We start from the raw sequence: 24,274 nt of genomic DNA on the forward strand, positions 1-24,274 counted from the left end.
CACTTGCTGAGTCATCGGCAGCTCCCACACACTGTTGTGATTGACTCACATTACACAAAGCATTGGGGTCTAGCTAGCGTTAGTCTGTTCATTTGCTATCACCACAAATGGAGAGACAACTGTCAGGACTCACAGGTAGTGCTGCAACCTCAACACCCCGTATGTTACCTTGTAAGTCACGACAGAGTAACTAAAATCACAGATGCAGCAAAGTTGCCTGTCGATGTGTTTTAAGTGACACAAGGAACTATTTTAAGTCGCCAATACAGATGTTGCACATTGTCAGGCAGAAACCAAAAATTCACACCACTTATTTCCCCTTAGTGTCACGTTTCAAAGCCCATAGAGATTTCGACGAGCCCAAAGTTTGGAATTTTGATAACAAAGCTGGTAAATGATTAACATGTAATGATATACTAATTAAGAAATCCTACATGCATTAATAATTTGCTTGACTGATTGTTAAGTAGTAGATGACGGAGTTATGACTAATGTGAGAAGTTCCACACCCATTGTCTGTGTAAGTTTGAATGTAAAGTTGGCTGGAATCACTATATAATTACTTGTTTTTTTTCTGTCCCTCTCCACCTTTCTTGAAAGGAATGGCAATATCTAAGAATGGCTTGACCATCTTTGCCCTTCTATTGACATTTATTATTTCGGAAACAGGGAACTTCATTGAATTTTCAAGTCCGGCTTTACCGGTAAGTCCGCTGTGTTTACGATACTGAACAGAAAATATGGGACTTGAGCCAGATCACAGGTTTTGATAAATAACACAAAGCAATTATTTGAACCTGATACCATTATTTTTATCTCAGGTGCACTTTGACGAAGAACAACTTCTACCTCACACCAGGGAGAAAAGAAATGGTTAGTACGATTAATTAATATTATTGAAAAGTAAAGTACTATCAGCCCTCACAGGAAACACATTTAAGATTTACCTTCAGCACCACATCTAAACTATATGCACAGTGATCTCTCTACAGTGATAAGTCCTGAAACCAAAAAAAAGAGACCCTAAATCATGTTGTATTTTTCCCACAGCACCACTAGCTCAGAATGAGTACACAGTAGATGTGGAGCTGAATGTTACAGATCTTGAGACAGTGCACTACCTGAGGAGTCTCCTAGACAATGGCAGCTTTTCCCTGGCCTTGGGTCCCGCTGTGAATTTCACACACATTGGCATCACCACAGGTAAGAATGGAGCTTCCTCTGGTCTGAACACCATGGACGTATAAAGAAGTATGAAGTAACATAAAAACTTTTAGTAGTACTGTAGTAGGACAGTAGTGCAGGCTGTACCCACTTGGACATTCACACAGTGTTTTGGCTTTCTGGTCCAGCACATTATATCTGTTACCAGGTTAAAGTGCTGGCTTTCACATTTAATTTGAGGAGGTTTACTTTCAGACTGGGTAAACAGTGTAGGAACTGTAGCTAATTCATTGTCCTTCTGCATGTTTAAATACCTTCAAAGATAATCTGCTCTCGAACCTCAGTCATTGTTTCAGTTGAAATCAGGTGAACTGGATTACAGAACCAACAGCGCTGTATGTCAACAGAAGCACAGACAGGATACTATCAAGGCCTGTGAACAATATAAAAACCTGCATCACTGGGCAGAGTAGGAGAACTTACCCAGGCCAGTGACTGCAGTGACCAAACATAGGTGGCCTATCAATGATTAATCTAATAATTGTGTTTCATTTTACTCATAGTTCTCAGCCAAGTGTGCAGTGCATGTCAAGTAGCCTGTGAATGTATTAAACTACTGCATATATCTTAAGACCTTTAATCACTGACTAGTTTGCTTTTGTTTTTTTAGTGTGCTACCCAAACGGTACCAACTTCCAGTGCGTATGTGAGGATCAGTATGTTTGGTCATATCAAAACTGTATTACATACGGAGCCTGTGATGAGATCATTGACGACACATGTGGGTGCATCAACAGCATTCCATCTAATGGGCAATACTGTCAGCCAAAGACAGGTGATGGAGACTTATTTAAGGCTTATTATTAAAGGTGTACTTAAACATTTCAACAGCATCTTGATGCATATTTGAAATATATAATTAAATGCTTTTTCTTGTTTTTCTTTTGCCTGCTAGAAGCTGTCCAGCAGTATGAATACAAACTTGAAGTTGAAGTCATCGTCAGTGACATTGCACTCATAGAACAATTAAGGGACATTGTGGAGAACATTAGTTTCCCTGTTAGACTCAACGACACAATCAACATCACACAAATTGACATAATATTTACTGGTAAGAAGATAATTCCTGGCCCTGTAATCTCTGTGGGATTATCAGAAAAATAAATGAATGATGTGATTTTAACTGAAGATGACCTCATATTCTACATGTGAGACTACATACATGAAGAAATGCAAAAAAAACTACAAGCATGGCAGTTCATTCTTGACCGGCATATCCAAAAAAAAAAAAAAGATCATAGGTCCACTAGCATTCAGAGCTTTCAACTGCATCTCACAGTCTTCATTCAGCAAATGGAGTTAACTCATGTGTCATCACTTAACCTAGATTTGGATCAAAATGATGACCAAAAAATTGTTTCTAATTACACCTTCTTTCTCAAACAGTGCCTCCAGTTGTTTATGAATACCAGATCTTCATTGAAGTGAACACTACAGGCGCAGATCAACTGAGAAACACCTTGAAAAATATCCCTTTCCCCGTCCGAATCAGCACGCAAATAAACATTTCAGATGCTGATATCACTACAGGTAAGCCCTCAGAGACTACGAGTTATTGTGGTGTCTATCTTTGACCTTTTTACAGGAGAAATGTGTTGTTGTTCTTTTTAAAGTTTGCAGTCAAGATGGCACTGGGTTCCAGTGCCGCTGTGAGGATGACTACCTTTGGCCTTGTGACAAGTGTGCCACCTATGGGAAATGTGATGGTGATACAAACACCACATGTGGGTGCATCGAAGCTGTTCCCACAGATGGACAGTACTGTCAGTCAATACACCAACAAAGTGAGTACTATGGTCACACAGTCATTTTTTAGGTTTTTAAAATATTTTCTACTATTTTAAACTTTGACAACTTTTCACCAACAAATCTTTGTTTCTGTCTACAGACTTTTCAGTGTGTCCTCTGACAACAACTTCACCAACAACAGGTAAAACTAAAAAGATGCTGCTGGTTTTAATCAGGAAAAAAACACACATAAACAAGAATCAATTTGATTTCTGTCACACTTTTCTTTTCTGTTAATGTGATCAAACTGAGTTAAGGTGTCCACTTTATTTTCTGCCTCTGCAGCTCCTCCAGTTGTTTATGAATACCTGATTTCTGTTGAGTTGAACGTCTCAGATGTTGCAGCAATAAATTACCTGAGGACCATTCTGAGCAACATCAGTTACCCCATCACCATCAACAACCACATACAAGTCTCAGATGTCAACATTTCTACAGGTACAGCTAATTTTTCATTTTGGGTTACTTGATTCAGAGCTTTTGTACAGTAAATATGTCAAATACATTTTTATTCTATATTGTAACCCGGACATATGATATTTTGAAGCTATAGTCTCATTTCCAGTGTGGTCTTTGACTAAAAACAAATTACATCTGCTTTTACTTTGTTCATGCACAGTCATTTCTGGCTTATTATTCAAATTAACAGCCAGATATCAATATGTCACAGTTAGAAAAACTCATAAACAGCTACACACATCATGCTTGATTTTACAGCTTTATATTGAACATGAAGTTTCTTCATTAATTAAATTCATTATGTGTTTTCATCTCCAGTTTGCTCTCCGAGCAGTGGTGGGTTCCAGTGCAGATGTGAGGATCAGTATCGGTGGTCATGTGACCAGTGTTTCCTGTACGGATCCTGTGACAACATCACTGATGACACGTGTGGATGCATCAATGCCATTCCTCCTGTTGGACAATACTGTCAGCCTGTGGATCAGCACAGTAAGCTGTGCTCCATCAAATATATTGTTTTGTAAAAGAAATGGCCTGTGAGCAAAAAAAAGTATTATGACAGTTCTTTTTTTTCACAAATAATTCTTCACTATACATGACTATTTGAGGCCTGATAAGAAGGTAAAGGGTATTATTGATTTAATTACAAGTATCTTTTGAGGCCTTTTCTTTTGAGATGGAGAATGAGATGAACACACATGGTTGTTTTTCGCCCAACGTAACCCCAGAAAATAAAAGTGTGTCGACATGTGTTCACATTCAGCAACTACTTTTCAACTCTCTTTTTCCTTACAGACTTCACCTCTTGTCCTGCTACAACACCCTCTCCATCACCAACAAGTAAGACTAAGAATACAGCATTTAATATATGAAGAACATTAAAATTATCGTCAAAATCAATACTTTTGTGTTTTTAACACCCACACATTTTATTATGCCATGTTTCTTTTAATGTCTCCCTGCAGCTCCTCCCGTAGTTTATGAATACATCATTTCTGTTGAGTTGAACATCTCAGATGTTACAGCAGTAAATCAACTGAGGACCATTCTGAGCAACATCAGTTACCCCGTCAGCATCAACAACCACATACAACTCTCTGATGTCAACATTTCTACAGGTGAAAATAATAACTGAATCAATTATAATTTCAGTGTTGGAAGGTATGAAAACAATTCTCTACCCAGTGTAAGCAAAGCAAAGTTTATTTTGCATGCACACAAACAATACACAGTACACTGAGTGACCAGAAGAATGGGACCAGAATGTATATGCCAAGTTCCTTTGTGTAAATATTTTGCTTTAAAAAACAATTAAAGCAAAACAACAACTTTTTTCTTAATTTCAAATTCGCGGAGACACATCATTCAATGAGAATCACTGTTGACTCTGATGAAAAAGAATATTTCATAGAGGTTGAATACACTGGTTTGCCTTAATCGCTCATTTGTGTGTTAGCCATCTTCTGCACCTTTTGTCATCTTCCGATGGTGTCTAATCTAAGATCCACTCTGGTCTAATGGACCAACCAGTACGGGTATGGGCGGGTTCATTTCCCATTGATAGGGAACTTTGCTTGATAACAATGCAGCACTTGCCATCTGTTGTATATTTCACATTCTACATAAAGCCTAGAATTTACATTTGCAAGCATGAAATCAGTCTCAAATGTTAGTGTTTTCACTAAGATTACTACATTTGGTGATCACATTTATATACCATGCATAATTTTATGCATAAGTTCAAGTTTCTTTGTGCAAAAACAATACAAGATTTCTTTATAGATAATCCTCATATGTTCAATCACTATCCCCAGTTTGCTCTCCGAGCAGTGGTGGGTTCCAGTGCAGATGTGAGGATCAATATCGTTGGTCATGTGACCAGTGTTTCCTGTACGGATCCTGTGACAACATCACTGATGACACGTGTGGATGCATCAATGCCATTCCTCCTGATGGACAATACTGTCAGCCTGTGGATCAGCACAGTAAGCAAGTTTTGAACTAGTCATGTGGAAATAAGCATAAAGTGGTAGAAGTGTCTCAAAATGTGTTCTTTTTCAGCTATGATACTTTTCTCCTTTTCCTCCAGACTTTACAACTTGTCCTGTTACAACACCCTCTCCATCACCAACAAGTAAGACTAAGACAGTGCTAAATCAATTATTGTAACATAAATACCAAACATCTAGCTACATTATCTCATATTCCTTTTAATATATCCCCACAGGTCCACCCATTGTTTATGAATACCTCATTTCTGTTGAGTTGAACGTCTCAGATGTTGCAGTAATAAATCAACTGAGGACCATTCTGAACAACATCAGTTACCCCGTCACCATCAACAATCACATACAGATCTCTGATGTCAACATTTCTACAGGTAAGAATAGTAACGCATCCATTTTGTCAAGGTTGGGAGTGCGGGCAAGGGATTGGACCCAAATGCAGACACAGTAGGCGAATTCGGTTCAGTGAATTCATTAACAAGAGACACAAAGGCTTACGGGATAGTAAGACAGGCAGGGGTCAAAACTGGGAAAGCAGTCCAAGCAGGCAAACAAGACCGACAAGGAGCAGGTAAGAATCAAAAAGTCCGATAAACTGTTAAAAAGTCCCAAACGTAAGATCCAAAACAGGAAATGCAGGAAGAAAATAGGAAACAGGGAGCCAAGACATAAAACGCACAGCACCATAACATACAACGAACTGGCAAAGGAATGACGGGAAGACCCAGACTATATACTAAACAAGGGAGGGAAAACAAGACCCAAGACACAAATAAAAACAGGAAACATGAAACACAAATGACTGAATGGACTAAACACATAACTAAGAAAGCAAACTGTGACCGAATTAATTAGCACACAATGAAAATCATTGCCAAGTATGCCATCTTACATTTATGTACTAATGTTTCTGTTTAATTATCATTTTCTGTGTAGTCTGTTACCCAAATGGTACAACATTCCAATGCAGATGTGAAGAACAGTATCGTTGGCCTTGTCATATGTGCTCCACTTTTGGCAAATGCGATGATATATTGGACAACACTTGTGGATGCATCAATGCCATTCCTCCAGATGGGGTTTATTGCCAGACATTGTCAGGTAGGAGATGCAAGCCTCTTTTGAATTACTTTCATACATCTGTTACATTTAAGATATGCGCACTTGCTGTTTGTTTTCAGAAATTACTCTTTTCCAAACAGATCTCTTCGTTTGCCCATCACCAACTCCTCCAAATGGTATGAAATACCAATATATTTTCATAGCTGTATTAATTGTAAGGTATTTATTTTATGCTAAACTAAGTGTAAATACCAAGTTTTTGGCTATAGCCCCACTAATTTTTCTACCTCTTTACTCAACTTACTCTCTCTGATACACTATTTTTTACAATTGTTCTTGTTGTCATGTGCTGTTGGTATTTCAGCAAACAACAGTCTTTGTTTTGTTTGTTTGTTTGTTTGTTGTATTGCATTTTTAAAATCGCAGACACCACAACTGTTGCAACAACACAGAACACTACAGCAATCGTAACACCAACCCCTACTGTCATAACTGGTTTGTTATGTTATGTTTATTTCACATAGAATATTGACTTTGACTTTACTTCTTCATGTAATGTTTAAATGTTAAACAATCTACAACCACCACAACAGCTAATGTGATAAATAGATAACACTGGCTTAGTTTATGTCTATATTGCTATCATCAACTCCCATGCATGGCATTGCAAATAATAGTGTAATCAATTGTGTATGGTTACTCCACTAAATTGATTTTAACAAGCTGATATTTAAAGACTCAACACATGTTGCAACATATCTTAAAGGCCCTATATTATAAAAAGCGATATTTCCATGACTTTCTTTTATTAAAAAGCAGGTCTAGGTGCTATATAATTAGTGTGAAAGTATCAAAACGCTCAATCCACAGAGAAATGCACACTGCCCACAGCTAAGCTAATAGGACAGCTAAGCTGTATGGCTAACTAGCTAATGGCAGCTACAGTTAGCAGCAGTTGGTTACTTAAAAGCTATCTGTACATCAGGAAACTCTAAATCACAGAGAGTTGAGGCAGAGTAGCCGGAGGAGATCAGAGGGAAAACCAGAAAATATTTTCTCCATAAAATATGATCCAGTTTCACCAAAATCAGTGAATACAGTTAAATGTGTGTGTTTTTGTACAGTAATCAGTGAGGCTGGCCCCCAGAAACATATAATTTTTCCAAACTAATTCTTGTCTAATTTGTGGTCTGATATACAGTCAATACATTTAATTCATCAAAGTTACTGTAGCTGTCTTGTGCCATGTCATCTGCCCCTCTGTAGGCTTCTGTAAATTTGTCAATTAGAACAAAGTGAGCTTTTAGGGAGGGGGGCCTTAAAGAGACAGGAGCTATAACAGCTTTTTTCAGACAGAGGGTGAACTGAAGGGCAGCATAAAGGGCAAGATAAATAAGGACTTTTTTGAACTGTGAATCATGCAAAGCTACTCTAGTGGAGTCCCAGAATAAAAATGTAGAGATGGAAATTAGCATAATATGGGACCTTTAACATTATGAGTAAGTAATTGCTTATAATTAATTGTTGTGATGCCATTCATAGTTGGAACAAAAAAATGTAGGGTTAAAGGTAGGATTAATGTTGTCAGTAATAACACGTGATTATAAATTGTCTTTTCAGACACAACACCTGTTACTACAACAGATCTGAACACAACAACACCCACAACTGTAGTGACCAGTAAGTATTTACAAATAAGGGATAAGTAACACTCCTCTGATCCTCTGATGAATATTTAAAAATGGTCTTTTCAGCTTCAACACCTGTTGCTACAACAAATGTGAACACTAAAATAGCTGTAACAACACCAACAATAACCAGCAAATCCTTAAAAATGTTTGATATAGCGCTAGATATAATACAGCGGATTGTTTTTAGGTTTTATTTATGTGACAGATTTGTGTAGTAAACATGTCGTAAAATGTAATAAGTGATATAGGCTTAAATAATATGGTTTCTTTTGTCAACACTAACACATTATTAGAAAATGTTTTTGCAGATTCAACAACAATTGATACAACAAAACTTAACACCACAACAGCCACAACTTCACCAACACAAGACTTACTCAGTAATTGAATTGTTTAAATGTCTAAATGCTAATGCTTAATAACAAGAGCAGTTTATTTGAGATTTAATCCCAGTTGAGTGTTGTGCTAAACCTGTGCAGTCAAAATACTACAACATTACATTGGGCTTGACTAATTTTGCATTCCATTTACACATGATGACAAAATCTTCTTTACAGACACATCGATTGTTACAACAGACCTCAACACTACAACACCCACAACTACACCTCCAACTGTAGTTACCAGTAAGCATATAGCAATAAGGGATGGGTTACAGTCCTGAGGTTAATATTTAAACATAGCACCCACAACTAAACCAGCAACATTTTAGGATAATGGTGTGGATGAAAAGTGTACATCGCATTAAATGTATGCATCGTGATCTTTACCGTATTACTTGCAGAAAAGTATGTTTAAATATGTACTGTAAATTACTTTTAATTTAATCATTTTATTGTTTATGTCACAAATAAATAACTGTAAAATGGTCATTCTAGACTTAACATATGATAAATAATTATGAAATATTCCACTTAGATTCTACACCTGATGCTACAACAGATCTAAACACCACTACATCTGCAACAACACTTATGACAATTGTAACAAATAAGAGTAATTGTAGCAGTATAGTACTATTACCTTTTTAAGTGGACTTTTTTTACTGTAATATGTAAAACATGCACAGTAGAAATGCTAAATAATTACTGTTTGGGCTCGAATGATTTTGCATGAACATTGACACATTACTACCAAATGTTCTTTACAGATACAACACCTATTGCTACAACATATCTGAACACTACAACACCCAAAGCTATTCCACCAACCATTGTAAACAGTAAGAAGTCAATAATAATAGTAAAATAAAGTAAATTTAGTTTTGTTATCACCCTCGTATTTCTAAAAGTTATACCACTAGATGTAATGTGTGTTAAATGAAAAAAAAACATTAAGTTAATATTGTTATCATTCTAGATTCAACACTCAACACTACTACACCCACACCAACTTCAGTTAACAGTAAGTTTTTTAGAAATAAGAGATGGACACAAGTAAGAAATCTACACATGAGACATATTATTTTATCATTTTAAAACGTTCTTTTCGGATTCAACACATATTGCTACAACAGACATGAACACTACAACAGTTGAAACACCAATAACATTTGTAACAAATAAGTGCTAAAAACAACTGTTACACAACTTTATTGTTGAAACTAGGGTAAGAGTCATAGAACTGTATCCTAAAACATGTAGTAAGTTTACAGTATGTAACATATGGGCATGAATCATTTTGGTTTGTATTGTCAGCAATAACAGATGATATGTCAAATAATGATCAAATTGAGACTTCGTAGACTCAACACCTTACAGCAAATCTGAACACTACAACATCCACAATTTCAAAATCAGTCATTGTCGTGAGTAAGTTTTTTAATTAAACGATAATTGCAAAAAATTCTGTTGTTTTTCCGATTCAACACCTGTTGCTACTACAGATATGAACACTACAACTGCTGCAACACCAATGCTTCTAACAACTGCTTGGAAACAATTGTTCCTTCTTATAATTGCAGTTACAGTTATTCATCTTCAACATGTTCAAAATGCATAACTACAAAATAATTTTTTCAGTGGCTACAACATATGTAAACACAACAGCAGTTCCCACACCAACAACTATAACAAGTGCTTAAAAATATAACATAAAATGTACCTACAATATAATTATTTGAGTAATTTTAATTAATTAATTATTAATTAATTTTGTCTGTATTCATACATGATTACAAAATGACAGCTATTATTGAGCACTACAACACACACAACTACATCATGAAATGTTACAGTGGCCTTCCTTATACCAAGGCAGTTAGTGTTTAAGTTAAGGTCATGTGGCATACTTCTGCAGAAACATTTTGTAAATTGTTAGAGTAAATGATCTGAGCTTGAATCATTTTGCTTTGTATTGTCAACTGTAATACATGATTTTAAAATTGTCTTTGCAAACTGATTTTACTTTTCAGTTATTCAATCATGTATAATTTACAAAAAATGGTCTTTTCAGATTCAACACCTATTGCTACAACATATCCAAACATCACAACACCAACAATGTCACCAACAACTGTAGTTACCAGTAAGTATTTAGATAAAGGGATGGTGTAACATTCCCAGAGTAAACACTTGTTATAAATACAACAGCTGCAACTCCAACAGCAAGTATAACAAGTCAGTGCTTGAAAATACTAGCACTTACACTACATTAGCTTTTCTAAATGTACTTGAAATATGTCTATAATTTCATTTCATTTCTCAGATCAGTTTAACATACAGAATTATACATTCTTCTTTCCAGATTCAACAACAGATGCAACAACGGGTGTGAATACAACCACAACACCGACAACAATTGTAACAAGTGCGTAAAAAGAATTATTATAGTCTAAAATGTAAAAATAACCAACGGAAGATTCTAAAAAACACTAACTGATTTTACCTTGAGCTAATTTTTCTGTTGTAAGCTGTAACTCTTGGTTATATAATGGTCTTTGCAGACTCAACACATACTGTTACAACACATATGAACACTACAACACTAACAACTATACCAACAACTGCATTTACCAGTAAGTTTTCAAAATAAATGGGAGGGGCAACTCTTAAGATTAATTTAGAATTGTGTCTATAATTTAGCTTCACTTTTCAAATTTTACATCTCAGTTTAGCATGCAGAATTACTAAATATTATTTTCAGATTCAACAACATCAACAGATGTGAACACTACAACACCTACAACAACTGTAACAAGTAAGTGCTTAAAATAATGAAGTATAAAAAAGTAAAGTACATAAAGTAATTGATCTGGGCTTCAATCATTTTGTTTTTTTATTTTCTGCTATAAGACACCATGATAACAACATTGTTGCTGAATCAACAACTATAGTATTGTTACAACACATCTGAACACCACAACACCTATAATTACTATGATTTGTTCCAATGACCTTTGTTATTATACCAAGGCAGTTAGTGTTTAAGTTATGGTTAAGTGACATACTTTTGCAGTAAAATTTAGTAAATCTTTAGAGTTAGTGATCTGAGCTTGAATCATTCTGGCTTTGTATTGTCAACTGCAATACATTTTAAAATTGTCTTTGCATACTGTAAACAATTCAACAACCTAAATAGTCTTTTGAATTGTGTTGGTACCTTTTCTTAATTTGTAAGATTTTACTTTTCAGTTTAAAATGCATAATTATAAAAATGTTTTTTCCAGATTTAACATCTATTGCTACAACATACCCAAACACAACATCACCCACAATGTCTCCAACAACTGTAGTTACCAGTAAGTTTTTATAGATAAGGGATGGTGTAACATTCCCTTAGTTAACATTTGTTTTGAATTTCTTAACAATTTTATCTTCCCTTGAAGGATTTTATTTTACGCATTATGTTTTTTTGTAGATTCAACACCTGTTGCTACAACAAACATCAACACTACAACAGCTGCAACTCCAACAGCAAATATAACAGGTTAGTGCTTGAAAATGATTCTTACACCACTTTTGCTTTTCCATATGTCTTTGAAATTTGTCTGTAATTTATTTTCATATATCAGATTTTACCTTTCAGTTTAACATACAGAATTATACATTCTTCTTTCCAGATTCAATAACAGTTGCAACATCGGGTGTGAACACAACCACAGTTACCATAACACCAACAACAATTGTAACAAGTAAGTGCCTAAAAAGAATTATTATAGTCTAAAAATGTAAAAAAACAAAAACAAACGGAAGATTCTAAAAAACATTAACTGATTTTACCTTGAACTAATTTTTATGTTGTAAGCTGTAACTCTTGGTCATATAATGGTCTTTGCAGACTCAACATATACTGTGACAACACATATGAGCACTACAACACCAACAACTATACCAACAACTGTATTTATCAGTAGGTTTTCAAAATAAATAGGAGGGGTAACTCTTAAGATTTGTTTAGAATTGTGTCTATAATTTAGCTTCAATTTTCAAATTTTACATCTCAGTTTAACATGCAGAATTACAAAATATTCTTTTTAGATTCAACAAAACCAAAAGATGTGAACACTACAAAAGCAACAACAACTGTAACAAATAAGTGCTTAAAATAATTATTAGGTGTAAAAATGTAAAGTAAATTAATTAATTTCTCTGAGGTTCAAGCATTTTGTTTTTTATTGTCTGCTATAATACATGATGAGAATATCATTATTGCCAAATCAACAATTGTAGTATTGTTACAACACATCTGAACAACACACCTGTAATTACTATGATTTGTTACAATGACCTTTGTTGCTATACCAAGGCATTTAGTGTTTAAGTTATGGTTAAGTGACATACTTCTGCAGTAAAATTTAGTAAATCTTTAGAGTAAAGTGATTTGAGCTTGAATTATTTTGCTTTGCATTGTCCACTGTAATACATGATTTTAGAATTGTCTTTGCATACTGTAAACAATTCAACAACCTAAACAGTCTTTTGAATTGTCAGTACTTTTTCTTCATTTGTAAGATTTTACTTTTCAGTTTAAAATGCATAATTATAAAAATGTTTTTTTTCCAAATTTAACATCTATTGCTACAGCATACCCAAACACAACATCACCCACAATGTCTCCAACAACTGTAGTTACCAGTAAGGTTTTGTAAATAAGGGATGGTGTAACATTCCCTTAGTTAACATTTGTTTTGAATTTCTTAACAATTTTATCTCCCCTTGAAGGATTTTATTTTACGCATTGTTTTTTGTAGATTCAACACCTGTTGCTACAACAAACATGAACACTACAACAGCTGCAACTCCAACAGCAAATATAACAGGTTAGTGCTTGAAAATGATTCTTACACCTCTTTTGCTTCTCCATGTCTTTGAAATGTGTCTGTAATTTATTTTCATATATCAGGTTTTACCTCTCAGTTATAGTGTATTGTCAACTGTAATATGTGATATTAAAATTGTCTTTGTATACTGTAAACAATTTAACAATGTAAACAGTCTTACATTTTGCAAGTACTTTTTCTTCACTTACGATTTTATTTTTCAGTTTAAATTGCATAATTATAAAAATGGTCTTTTCAGATATAACACCTATTGCTACAACACATCCAAACACCACATCACCCACAAAGTCATCAACAACTGTAGTGACCAGTACGTTTTTAGAAATAACAAATGGTGTAACATTCCCTTAGTTTACATTTGGTTTAAATTTGTCAGCAATTTTATCTTCACTTTTTTTTCACAAAATTTTTTTTGTAGATTCAACACCCGTTGCTACAACAAACATGAACACTACAGAAGCTGCAACTCCAACAGCAAATATAACAGGTTAGTGCTTGAAAACTATTCTTCCTCTACTTTTGCCTTTGCAAATTTCCTTTAAATGTGTGTGTAATTTGTTTTTCATTCATCAAATTTTACTAATGTACAGAATTATACATTTTTCTTTCCAGATTCAACAACAGTTGCTACGAGTGTGAACACAACAGTTACCACAACATTAACAACAATTGTAACAAGTGAGTGCTCAAAAATAATTGTTTAAGTCTAAAAGTGTACAAAACACACACACAAAAAAACAGGAATTGATCTGAGTTTGAACTCATTTTTAAGTTGTAAGCAATAACTCTTGGTCATATAATTATCTTTGTAGACTCGACATCTATTGTTAAAACACATATGAACACTACAACACTCACAATTACCATGACTTGTTACTATGGCCTTGAATCGTTTTGTTTTGCATTGTCAACTGTAATACTAGTAATATGAAATTCGCAAACAAATTGTTCTTCATGAACAACTCTTGAAGAGGAATGAGTTAACTCGATTCGCAAGCAGGAGTGAATACATCGGCGACATGCCTGAGTTCAGCAAGCTACCCAACATGAAGCGTGTACCCATTGAGCCAAAGAACGAGTCATTCATGAACACACACCAACTGAGCCAAAGAATGAGTGAGAGTTGGGGCTCAGTTTTGAATTTCTCAGCAATTTTATCATCACTTGAAGAATTTAACTCTACGCATTGTTTTTTTGTAGATTCAACACCTGTTGTTACAACAAATATGAACGCTACAACAGCGGCAACTCCAACAGCAGTTATAACAAGTTAGTGCTTTTGCTTTTCCAAATTTCCTTAAAATGTATCTGTAATTTATTTTCATATATCAGATTTTACCTCTCAGTTTAACATAAATTTTCTTTCAGAGTCAACAACAGTTGCGACAACAGGTGTGAACACAGCAACAGTTGCCACAACAACTGTAACAAGTAAGTCTTATACAGTCTAAAAATGTAAAAATAAAAGAAACGGTAGTTGATCTGGGCTTCAAAATTACATACATTAAAATTACAAAGCTTGAATTGAATTTTCTGTTGTAAGCAGTAACTCTTGGTCATATAATGGTATTTGCAGACTCATACTGTAGTGATTGTTAGATTTATTTTGCTCTCAAAGAGGAACAAGTTAACTCTATTCGCAAGCGGGAGTGAATCCGAAACCTGCTTCTCTATGGTGAATGCGCAGTTGCGCATAAGAGCCTCGTTCATTCTGCATGCACCCTGTGAACTGAAGAACATGTCGTTCATGAGCAAAACAAGTACGAATACAATATGTTTACATGCTATAACCAGGCATTTATTGTTATAATTAAAGTAATGCGAAATATGTATGTTATAACAAAACCCACTGCTGTGTCTTGTAGTATTTACAAATTGTTGAGAAATTAATTCATTAATTTATTAAACTTTGTACACCTTTCATATATATTTACTTATATTGTATATAAGTAAATTTACTTACGTTTAAACTGTCATTTTCAGCTACTAGTGTGACCAGCCAAAAAACCACAGTTGTTTCCACAACATCAGAAGTTGCCTCTACCCCAGCTCCAACCACAGCCCTTACAACAACTACTAGTACCAAGGCTACCACCACTATCCCCACCACGACCACTGCCAGCACAACTGCTACCAGTACCCTTTCAACAACCAGGGCAACTACTACTACATCTTCAGTTACAATACTGCCTACTTCTACAAATGTTATAGGTATTGTTTTATTGACAAAAAGGGCTTGCCCTATGAGCCATCACAAACTCTATCTTGTATTATGGATTATAGTTTACCTTATATCAGCTACACACCACTGTTCCCGTTGTGCCATTTGGTGGCTATTATTATTCTAACATTTCAAACTTAAATGTGATGTTAATTGCACCACAGAGGATTGCTACATTGGGTTAAGGAAGAAGCAATGGAATCCCAGTTGCTCTTCAGTATAGGTACAGAAGAGGACAGAAAGAGTTTAGAATTTCAGGCACTAGAAAGTCAGACGTATGTTAAAAATCCTCATTCATGGCTCCAGAGTTCATTGATTTCTTGAGCATGGTATCTGTGGAGCTCAAAATGTCAAAATCTTACCATATAGTTGACATGCCAAATTACACTGCCCTGTGTTATTTGGGGCACTAAAAGTAAAGACATTTCATATTCTATAATGTCTTATATATCTTTTTAATCACTGCCCCAAGAAGCACCAACTTAATTTTATCATGCAGGCCTGCAAAACATTTTGACTTACCGAAAGTTGTATGGCTCCAAATATGAAGGAATGAGCATATGATGCTCAATTAACATCTGTCAAAATTTAACAGATAGTGCTCAGTTGATAGAGACACGAGATACTGTATGTGTTATGGTCTGCCAACTTGGTTCTACACATTGGAATTAACTGCTGATATGAGACTTAGAAGAAGAAGAAGAATAAAAAAGGGGGGCATAGCTACCAGAGTACTATCAAAGCTGTAGTAACAAAATAGTTTAAAAGGATATTAGCAGTTTTCAGAGTAATACACCAATGATCTGCACTGGCAATGCAAAATTCTTGTATATTCTTTTGTGTCCTGTCTACCTCACCTTTTTTGTGTGTGTTACTTTACATCACAAAAAATGGAGATGTTTACTCACAGCTTTGCTCATGTTTTTCATCTTTTTTAAAGAAACAGGATTCGAAGTGGAAATTTTAGTCAGATTAGACAAGGAATACACAGCAGAGTTAAATGATGCAGCAAGTTCTACATACAAGGAGCTTGAATCAAGGATTCAACCAGTGGTAAGTTCATTGTTAACACCATATCCAATTCTAACTTGTATTTTCAGTTCTTGGTGTACTAATGTTGATATCATTAACCATATCTCTCCCACAGTTAGAGGAGCAGTATAAAGGAATCACAGGGTTTATCAGTGTTTTTGTGAGGGGATTCAGGTATGATAATTCTGGCTTTAAAAACATTTGGAGGCAGGAATACACATTTTACATCACAACTATGGCTTTTTTTGTTTTTACAGCGAAGGAAGCATAATTACAAACTTTGTTGTTCAGACAACACAAGTTATTCCGGATGAAGTGGCCGAGGCAAATCAAAAACTCCCAGAAGCAATGCAGCCTATTGCCAAAGTCATTGGCTCGGTTTCTGCATTTTACAGCAGTAAGTTCAATAAAGCTAGTAGTGTATTACTTTTTGTTTAACTTGATTGAATTCCTAACTGATCTCTTTTACTTTCTTCAAAGGTTCAACTTCAATCAGCATTCCAAGCCTCACTTATACTGGCAACAACATGATTTTGACGTGTGGGCCCCCTCCTAAAAACATTAATGTGGGAGAAATTTCTGGTTTTGAGTGGATATTTAAAGACCATACAATTAAAGACAGTGAAAGGATTAAAATAACTTTTTCTAACAGTAAGTCTGTGCTTACAGTTAGCAACGTCATCCTTCTTGATATTGGTAAGTCAAAGCTAGCTTATTTTGTTAATTAATAAGAAAACAGTAATCAAGAAATCATTATCAATTTGAAAACAGTAGTTACCCAATTATACACGATATAAAGCTGGGTTCTACATTTCATGATACTGTGAAATGAGTTTGGGATTTGAATTATCAGAATATTGTGAAAAAGCTTGAATGTTGTCTTTTCCTGTGTAAAATGACAGTTCTCTGAATTGATTTTGAAGCTAACAGAAATGAATTCTTCTGCCTGCTTAACCTTCATAAGCATAAAACAAATAAGAGACCATATCACTCACTGCTACTGCATCTTACATTCAACGTTGTACTGAAAGCACCAACAGTCATACAAATATTGTCAGTCTATCAGTATCAAAATATGTACAGCTATAGCTATAGTGAAGTATCTGTTTTCCTTTATTTTATTCAGTAAACCAATGCAATCATTAATATTGACTTCTCTTAATCGCAGGACGTTACAAATGTACTCTGAGGGGCAGAGTAATGAACTTCCTCCAAGAAGGAGTTGTAACAGGAGAAGAAATCAAACAAGCTCCCATTTTGCGACTGCAGAGTAAAGTTAACATTGAATGCAAAGAGGGAAAGATACAATCACTACAGTGTTGTGTGCAGTCCTCCTATAAAGTGAGGTGGTTTCAAGAAAAACCTCTTATACCATTAGGTAAGTATGAACTGATGTTGAAAACTCCTCAATCTGATCATGCTGAGAAACAGGACACAGCTATTAACAGTTTATTTTATTAACAATGCTGTTAAGTGTCCACAGATTTTACCACTGACAATGAAGAAACCTACTGCATCAAGCACGATTACGAGATAGAAAGCTGCAGCGGATCAGAGCCAGAAACAAAAAAAATTATATGTAAGGTGGATGAACCAAAGGGTTATGAAATGACAACAGAAATGACCATTTTTAGAGATGGTAAGAGCAACATCTGAAATGTGACCCTATTGTTCCTATGCTGTTTTTACTATCTATTTGTGTAACACTATTGACTATTGACTATATACTCTTAAGGTGTTACATGTGACGATCCTCAGTATGGGGTTGGACGAGAAGGTGACGTATCAAGCACAGGATGTGATAAAGGTCAAGAAGGGAGCAAGACTGCGGTCTGTCAGGAAACACAGTGGAAACTTATCGAGGACACTTGCATCATAATACAAATCAAGGAATTATTAATTGATTCACAGGTAGGTGGTCTGGGGATAACAAATCAACCCCATTAGAAACATTACATTGGCCATTACCAAATTAACTACCCGGTTTACAGCTGTTTGGTGCTGGAGAGAGTACACGCATTTGTTGTTGATGGTGTTCACGTCAATTCACCGTTTGTATGGGCCAAGACTAAAGATTTCCAACAATATTAAACAAGTTTTTAAAATTAAATTTTATTGAAACGTCAAGACGAGAAAAAGACATAAGACATCCTGAAGATAGCTCGGACTGAGTTTTAAGATCACCTTACATCAAACGATTGAGATGATGCAGCGCGTCCCAACTCCAGCAAAACTCTCATGATTTTACTCTGACATTGGAAATTTGTCTGCGACTGTGAAATCGTTTGGTGTAAGGCAGGCATAACTTGACAACAGGCCAACGACTCGTCCGTTGTCTGATTAAAGGACAGTTGGTGTCTGTACTTAGACAAAGATAATTTGTGAGGGAAGAAGTGTTTTTGTAGTTCCTAAAATTCCTCCAGGGTGATACGTCATCTCTCTAGATGATCACGTCACGTCAATTTCAGCAGTCACAGTCTCCCAGTTAAACTTTTATTCATATCATATCAATAATTTAAGCTTATTAACTTTATAGTTCAGCTCAGAACCTTCAGTATTTGGAAGAAGAAGCTTGTGAAAAATAAGGTGTGTCAGATTTAGTAGCTGCAGCTGTTATGCCAATGTGTCAGATACATATTTAATCAACATTTAAGTAAATATTAGATTGGCATCAGGGCCCAAAAAAACTTAATCGGCACATCCCTAATACCAGAACTTTTAGCCTGGTGCACAGCTTTTTTCTGTTGCTTCTAGTAGTCAGATAGAAACATCTCTGCATGTGCCATGAATAGTTTGCAATATTTTTAATTTTGTCATACATTTTTATGTTTTTAATGTTTCATTCTTTCAGGATTTGGTTGAGGCGGAAGTGCCAGAATTTGTGGGGAATCTAAGTACAACTGTCCAAGAAGACCAAACAGAAATTGCAAATTCATCTGCAACCATATCAGCTATTGTTGACATCCTAAACACCATTGCAAATGTTTCCACTGATGTCGATCAATCTGTCATGGAGGTAGGTTAAACCTTCGCCTCGGTAGCCTCTTGGTAAAGGATATATATGTTATGTCAACAAATGTTCTTTTTGACTTTCTGATGAGGTTGTACCCTCACAATGAAATGTCTCTTCATATGCAGGATGTTCTTCTAACAGTTGACGTCATTATTGGCAATGATGCAAGAGAGTCCTGGGTAGTTCTCAATGCAAATGAAACCCGCAATGCAAGCTCAGAATTACTGGGTTCACTGGAGATTCTCTCTAATGGGTTGGTCGGAGAGTTTTTTATTGCAACTCAACGGATCCTGCTCAACAAAACCACATTTAACAATTCCTTCAAGGCAGATTTGAACTCCAGTATTGTCATAGACATTCCAAACACCAACATTAACAACGTCTCTATCACCACCATCACCTTCTCCACCCTCAACAATGTTATGCCAGCACGGAACTCCAGCTTTAACGTCAGCCTCTTCAACGCCACCAGCAATGAAACTGTCAACGATAATGCCATCAATGCTGCTGTGGTGCTAGTCCAAGTAAATCCAATAATTCAGAATGTCACTCTGAGCTATGACAAGCTAAACAACAACCTGTCACTACACCCACAGTGCGTCTTCTGGAACTTCACACTCTTTGATGATCTGGGTGCTTGGGATGATGAGGGGTGTACGTTTATTTCGGACATAAACAACACGGTAACCTGCAGCTGCAACCATCTCACCTCCTTCTCAATTCTGATGGCAACGGACATTCCTCCAGAACTGAGAGAAGCCTTGGATATAATCACTTATATTGGAGTTGGGATATCTCTGGCAAGCTTAGTTATATGTCTCATTATTGAAGGATATGTTTGGAAAGCCATTACCAGAAATAGCACTGCTTTTATGCGTCATGTTTCAATCATTAACACTGCCCTGTCTCTGTTGATCGCTGACATCTGTTTCATCATTGGTGCCTCTATTGCTAAGAACCCCCTTGAAAACCCAGGGGAGGACTATGAAGTTCCAGTTAACTCATGCAGCACAGCAACATTTTTTATGCACTTTTTTTACCTTGCCTTGTTCTTTTGGATGCTTGTGTCAGGCCTTCTGCTCTTTTACCGGACAGTCATGGTCTTCTCCCACATGTCGAAGTCAACCATGTTGGCCATTGGCTTCAGTTTAGGCTACGGGTGTCCTCTGATTATAGCCGTGATTACTGTTGCTGTCACAGCACCAGGAAATGGATACATCAGGAGATACGATGCTTGTTGGCTCAACTGGATTGAGACAAAGGCCCTGCTGGCCTTGGTGATACCTGCCTTGACCATAGTTTTCATTAACATTGTAATTGTAATTGTGGTGTTGTTCAAAATGCTGAGAAGAGGTGTGGGAGACACAGCCCAAACAGATGAAAAGCATACGTTAGTGGTCATTACAAGGTGTGTTGTCATTTTGACTCCTTTATTTGGACTGACGTGGTCTTTGGGAGTGGGAACCATGATATCGTCAACAGATAGAGGAGTCCACATTGCCTTTGCATTCTTCAATTCACTACAGGTATTTGCATCCATTGAAATACAAGGTTGTAATTTAATGCTTACAAGACAATATTTTTGTTTAATAAAACATTTTGTGTTCTTTCCTTCCGATGATAAAGAAATGTGCATGTCATCTGTCTTTCCTCAGGGTTTCTTCATTTTAGTGTTTGGGACACTGTTCGATTCAAAGGTATGTTGACTTCAAAAAAATATTTTTACTTTTTTGAAATACACTTGATTTGTTGCTGAGAATTAGATGAGAAAATCGATATCACTCTGACAGTAGTGGAGGAAGTATTAAGATCCTTTAGTAGTAGTAAAGGTAGCAATACCACAATGTAAAATGCTCCATTAAATGTCCTGCATACAAATTTGTTTTCTTGTAGAAGTATTATCAGCAAAATGCACTTAAAGTATCAAAAATAAAACTACTGTAGTTGGCTTAGGTGGAGATCATTCTAACTACTTTATACACTGTTGGGTGGTGTGACCATAGCAATCCATCATATTTTCATACGTTTTGAATGAAATCTGCAAAGTAAGTGGTAACTATAACTATTAATAAGTGGTACTATAAAATGTACTGTACTTGAGTAAATGTACTTTCCACCACTGTCACTCTCATGTCTGTGCGCTAAGTGTGATGCTCGAGACAGGAGGCAGGGGAAGCAGCTAGCCTGGCTCTGTTGTTCAAAAATTTGCCAACAAGATCCTAAGCTCACTAAATAACATATTAAAGTTTTATAGAGATTTCTTGGCGTCACACAAGATACAATATGTGCATTAGTAGCTTGATAGTGTAATTGCCTCCTGGCTTTAGCTTCATACATGAGAGTGGTATCAATCTTCTCATTTAACTCTTGCCAAGAAAGCAAATAAGCGTATTTCTCAAAATGTCAAACTATGAAGTTCTTTTAAAGAGCCGATATTTCCCAAATTGCACAGTAGTTGAGTACTATTATATTTGACATAAACTTGATTGTGCCTGTAGATCCGTTCTATCCTCTCAAGGAAGTTACCTACATTAAGCACAGGCTCCAATCCAACAAGAGTAAGTCATTGTTTTTATATCCCAAAACTATTCAATAAACTTTTACAGGAATACTCCATTAATGTGTCCTACCTGTAGTTGAATCTACAGATCTGTTAAATGCTACAAACATTATTGCATTAAATCTCAATGAAAAAATGGAATCACTTAATTTTACACTTATGTATTTGTTTATACTATAGAGTACAAGTGGTGGCATTTCCTCTCTCAGTGGACAAAACTGGATAAGTCGACTGCGCGGAAGAAGATGTAAGCTGTTGTCTCAAATTAGCAGATTCTCAGTTCATTTGAATCAGCTTATTAACAATCTATTTTTCTTTCAGATATCTACCGTGTGTCAGAAGCCGCAAACTCAAGCAGCACTGGTGCATCTGAGTCATTTGTTAATATATGAATAGTACATCGTACAACAATCCTGTACACATACAATTTATGTCATTACTGATTCAAAAGACAGGCCAATTATTGTAAGAGTTTTCAGTACATAATCTGAAACTGTTTTGTATGACAAGCTTAAATTCCCTGGGTTGATTGTAAACGCTGATGCCCCAAACATTGTCAATTTTGATGACAGGAAGAAAATGGTGTGTTACCAAACAGCAGCATTATAAGGTGTTTGCATGGTAATGTTACTGTGCCCATTTCTATAACAAGAAGCCCTAGGAAGGCCAGTTTGACATATCCAAAATGTAAAGTTCAGTGAAACAATATTGTAAATGAAACTGTGACATGGTATTTTTGAAACAGTTGCCTCTAAGTATAATTGCTAAAGTGTGACGGAAGCAACTTGTAATTAATGAATGTCTCATGAGTCGATCCTGAATAACTCCATCAATGACTACGCAAGTAATGATACATTTTCTTATGTACAGACAAGTAGGCCTTCACACTCATAAAAACATCAAATAATTAAAATAATTCACTTTTGGATTGGTAATGTTTTTGCCAATAATAAAAACTGTACCGGTGTAGATAAATGACTCTTATCTTGTGAATAAATTCTCCATGTATGTATGTACACTGTTTGGAAAACATTGTCAGCTAAATGCTAGCCTCTTAGCTTGCCACTTGTATTTACACCCAATAAGTTACATTTTGTTAAATCACTACATTTAAGTTTAAGTCCTGTAATAAAAATCACAGTCTGTAGGCTTTGTGTCAGGAAATCTCTAATGCACATTGGTGTGGAAAGGCAAATTGAGATTTTGTAGTGGTCAATGCAAACACATACAAAGGTCTGCCATCTTTGTTGTAGTTCACACATAATTCCAATGCTCTCCCTCCCCCACAGATGGCTGTAATGTATTTACATTGTTGTGTTGTTGTTTTAATTGCTCATTCGACGTTTGGTTGAGGGCTAATGTGCATTGTGCTGGTAAAAAAATAAAATTAAAGAATGAAAATGCATCAATATTTTATTACTTGAATTTGATTGTACCCTGCAAACAAATTTAGAACTGCTTCAGGCCAATGTGTACGCACAAATGATGACGGCCAGGCTGTCTTAGAAGATGTACACACACCTTTTAACTAAATGCAAAGCATATTAAAACCGCATTCATTTAAAAAGGCTTGAATAGACAATAGACAATATTTCAAACTATGAATTTACTAATGCATTGGCGAAAAGTATTAAATAACTATGACATTTCATCCTCATCAATTATTGTCATAATGAAAATAGTCAACTATAAATACTGAGTGTCCCGGTCCTAGCTTTTGTGGAGTATGAGAATGTCCATACCCAAATGTAACAGTTTTAGTTTTCATTGTTTTAATTGACTTGGCCTGTAATGATCAGCTACTCCCACCAATTTCTAGTGCCATGATATCATCACTTTCACCCTCACTTCTTGGAAATATCCCACTTATGGATGTTTGTCCAAAAAGTGTCTCAAAATAGTCTCCCATCTTGGACTGACAGATCAGGTGGTCATTT

General features: G+C 35.6%; 1 protein-coding gene across 1 annotated transcript; it reads left to right on the forward strand.

Annotated features, from left to right (window-relative positions):
- Positions 1–602: 602 nt before the first annotated feature.
- Positions 603–23,742, forward strand: LOC139302598 (uncharacterized). The gene is made up of 44 exons (XM_070926301.1): positions 603–704; positions 822–873; positions 1,051–1,203; positions 1,835–1,999; positions 2,120–2,275; positions 2,611–2,754; positions 2,838–3,008; positions 3,298–3,450; positions 3,790–3,960; positions 4,267–4,311; positions 4,437–4,589; positions 5,286–5,456; positions 5,561–5,605; positions 5,699–5,851; positions 6,414–6,578; positions 6,680–6,715; positions 6,966–7,034; positions 8,160–8,219; positions 10,685–10,756; positions 10,976–11,038; positions 11,375–11,428; positions 11,898–11,969; positions 12,089–12,157; positions 12,291–12,362; positions 13,422–13,490; positions 13,750–13,821; positions 13,930–13,998; positions 14,124–14,189; positions 14,712–14,780; positions 14,880–14,942; positions 15,495–15,722; positions 16,673–16,789; positions 16,884–16,938; positions 17,022–17,161; positions 17,245–17,460; positions 17,933–18,137; positions 18,246–18,403; positions 18,500–18,675; positions 19,616–19,780; positions 19,903–21,303; positions 21,433–21,474; positions 22,276–22,335; positions 22,518–22,584; positions 22,659–23,742. The coding sequence occupies exons 1-44, from the start codon at positions 603–605 to the stop codon at positions 22,727–22,729; spliced, it is 6,075 nt and encodes a 2,024-aa protein (XP_070782402.1). The 3' UTR covers positions 22,730–23,742.
- The last annotated feature ends 532 nt before the right edge of the window (positions 23,743–24,274 follow it).

This window comes from Enoplosus armatus, chromosome 19 (assembly GCF_043641665.1).
Source record: "Enoplosus armatus isolate fEnoArm2 chromosome 19, fEnoArm2.hap1, whole genome shotgun sequence".
Classification (NCBI taxonomy): domain Eukaryota; kingdom Metazoa; phylum Chordata; class Actinopteri; order Centrarchiformes; family Enoplosidae; genus Enoplosus; species Enoplosus armatus.

What these genes read in the sequence shown, in the direction of transcription:
- LOC139302598 (XM_070926301.1), top strand. Translation starts at nt 603, where the DNA reads ATGGCAATATCTAAGAATGGCTTGACCATCTTTGCCCTTCTATTGACA. An exon ending in TTTCAAGTCCGGCTTTACCG is followed by an intron (nt 705 to 821) that starts GTAAGTCCGCTG and finishes TTTTTATCTCAG; the next exon opens with GTGCACTTTGACGAAGAACA. An exon ending in AACCCCTACTGTCATAACTG is followed by an intron (nt 7,035 to 8,159) that starts GTTTGTTATGTT and finishes TTGTCTTTTCAG; the next exon opens with ACACAACACCTGTTACTACA.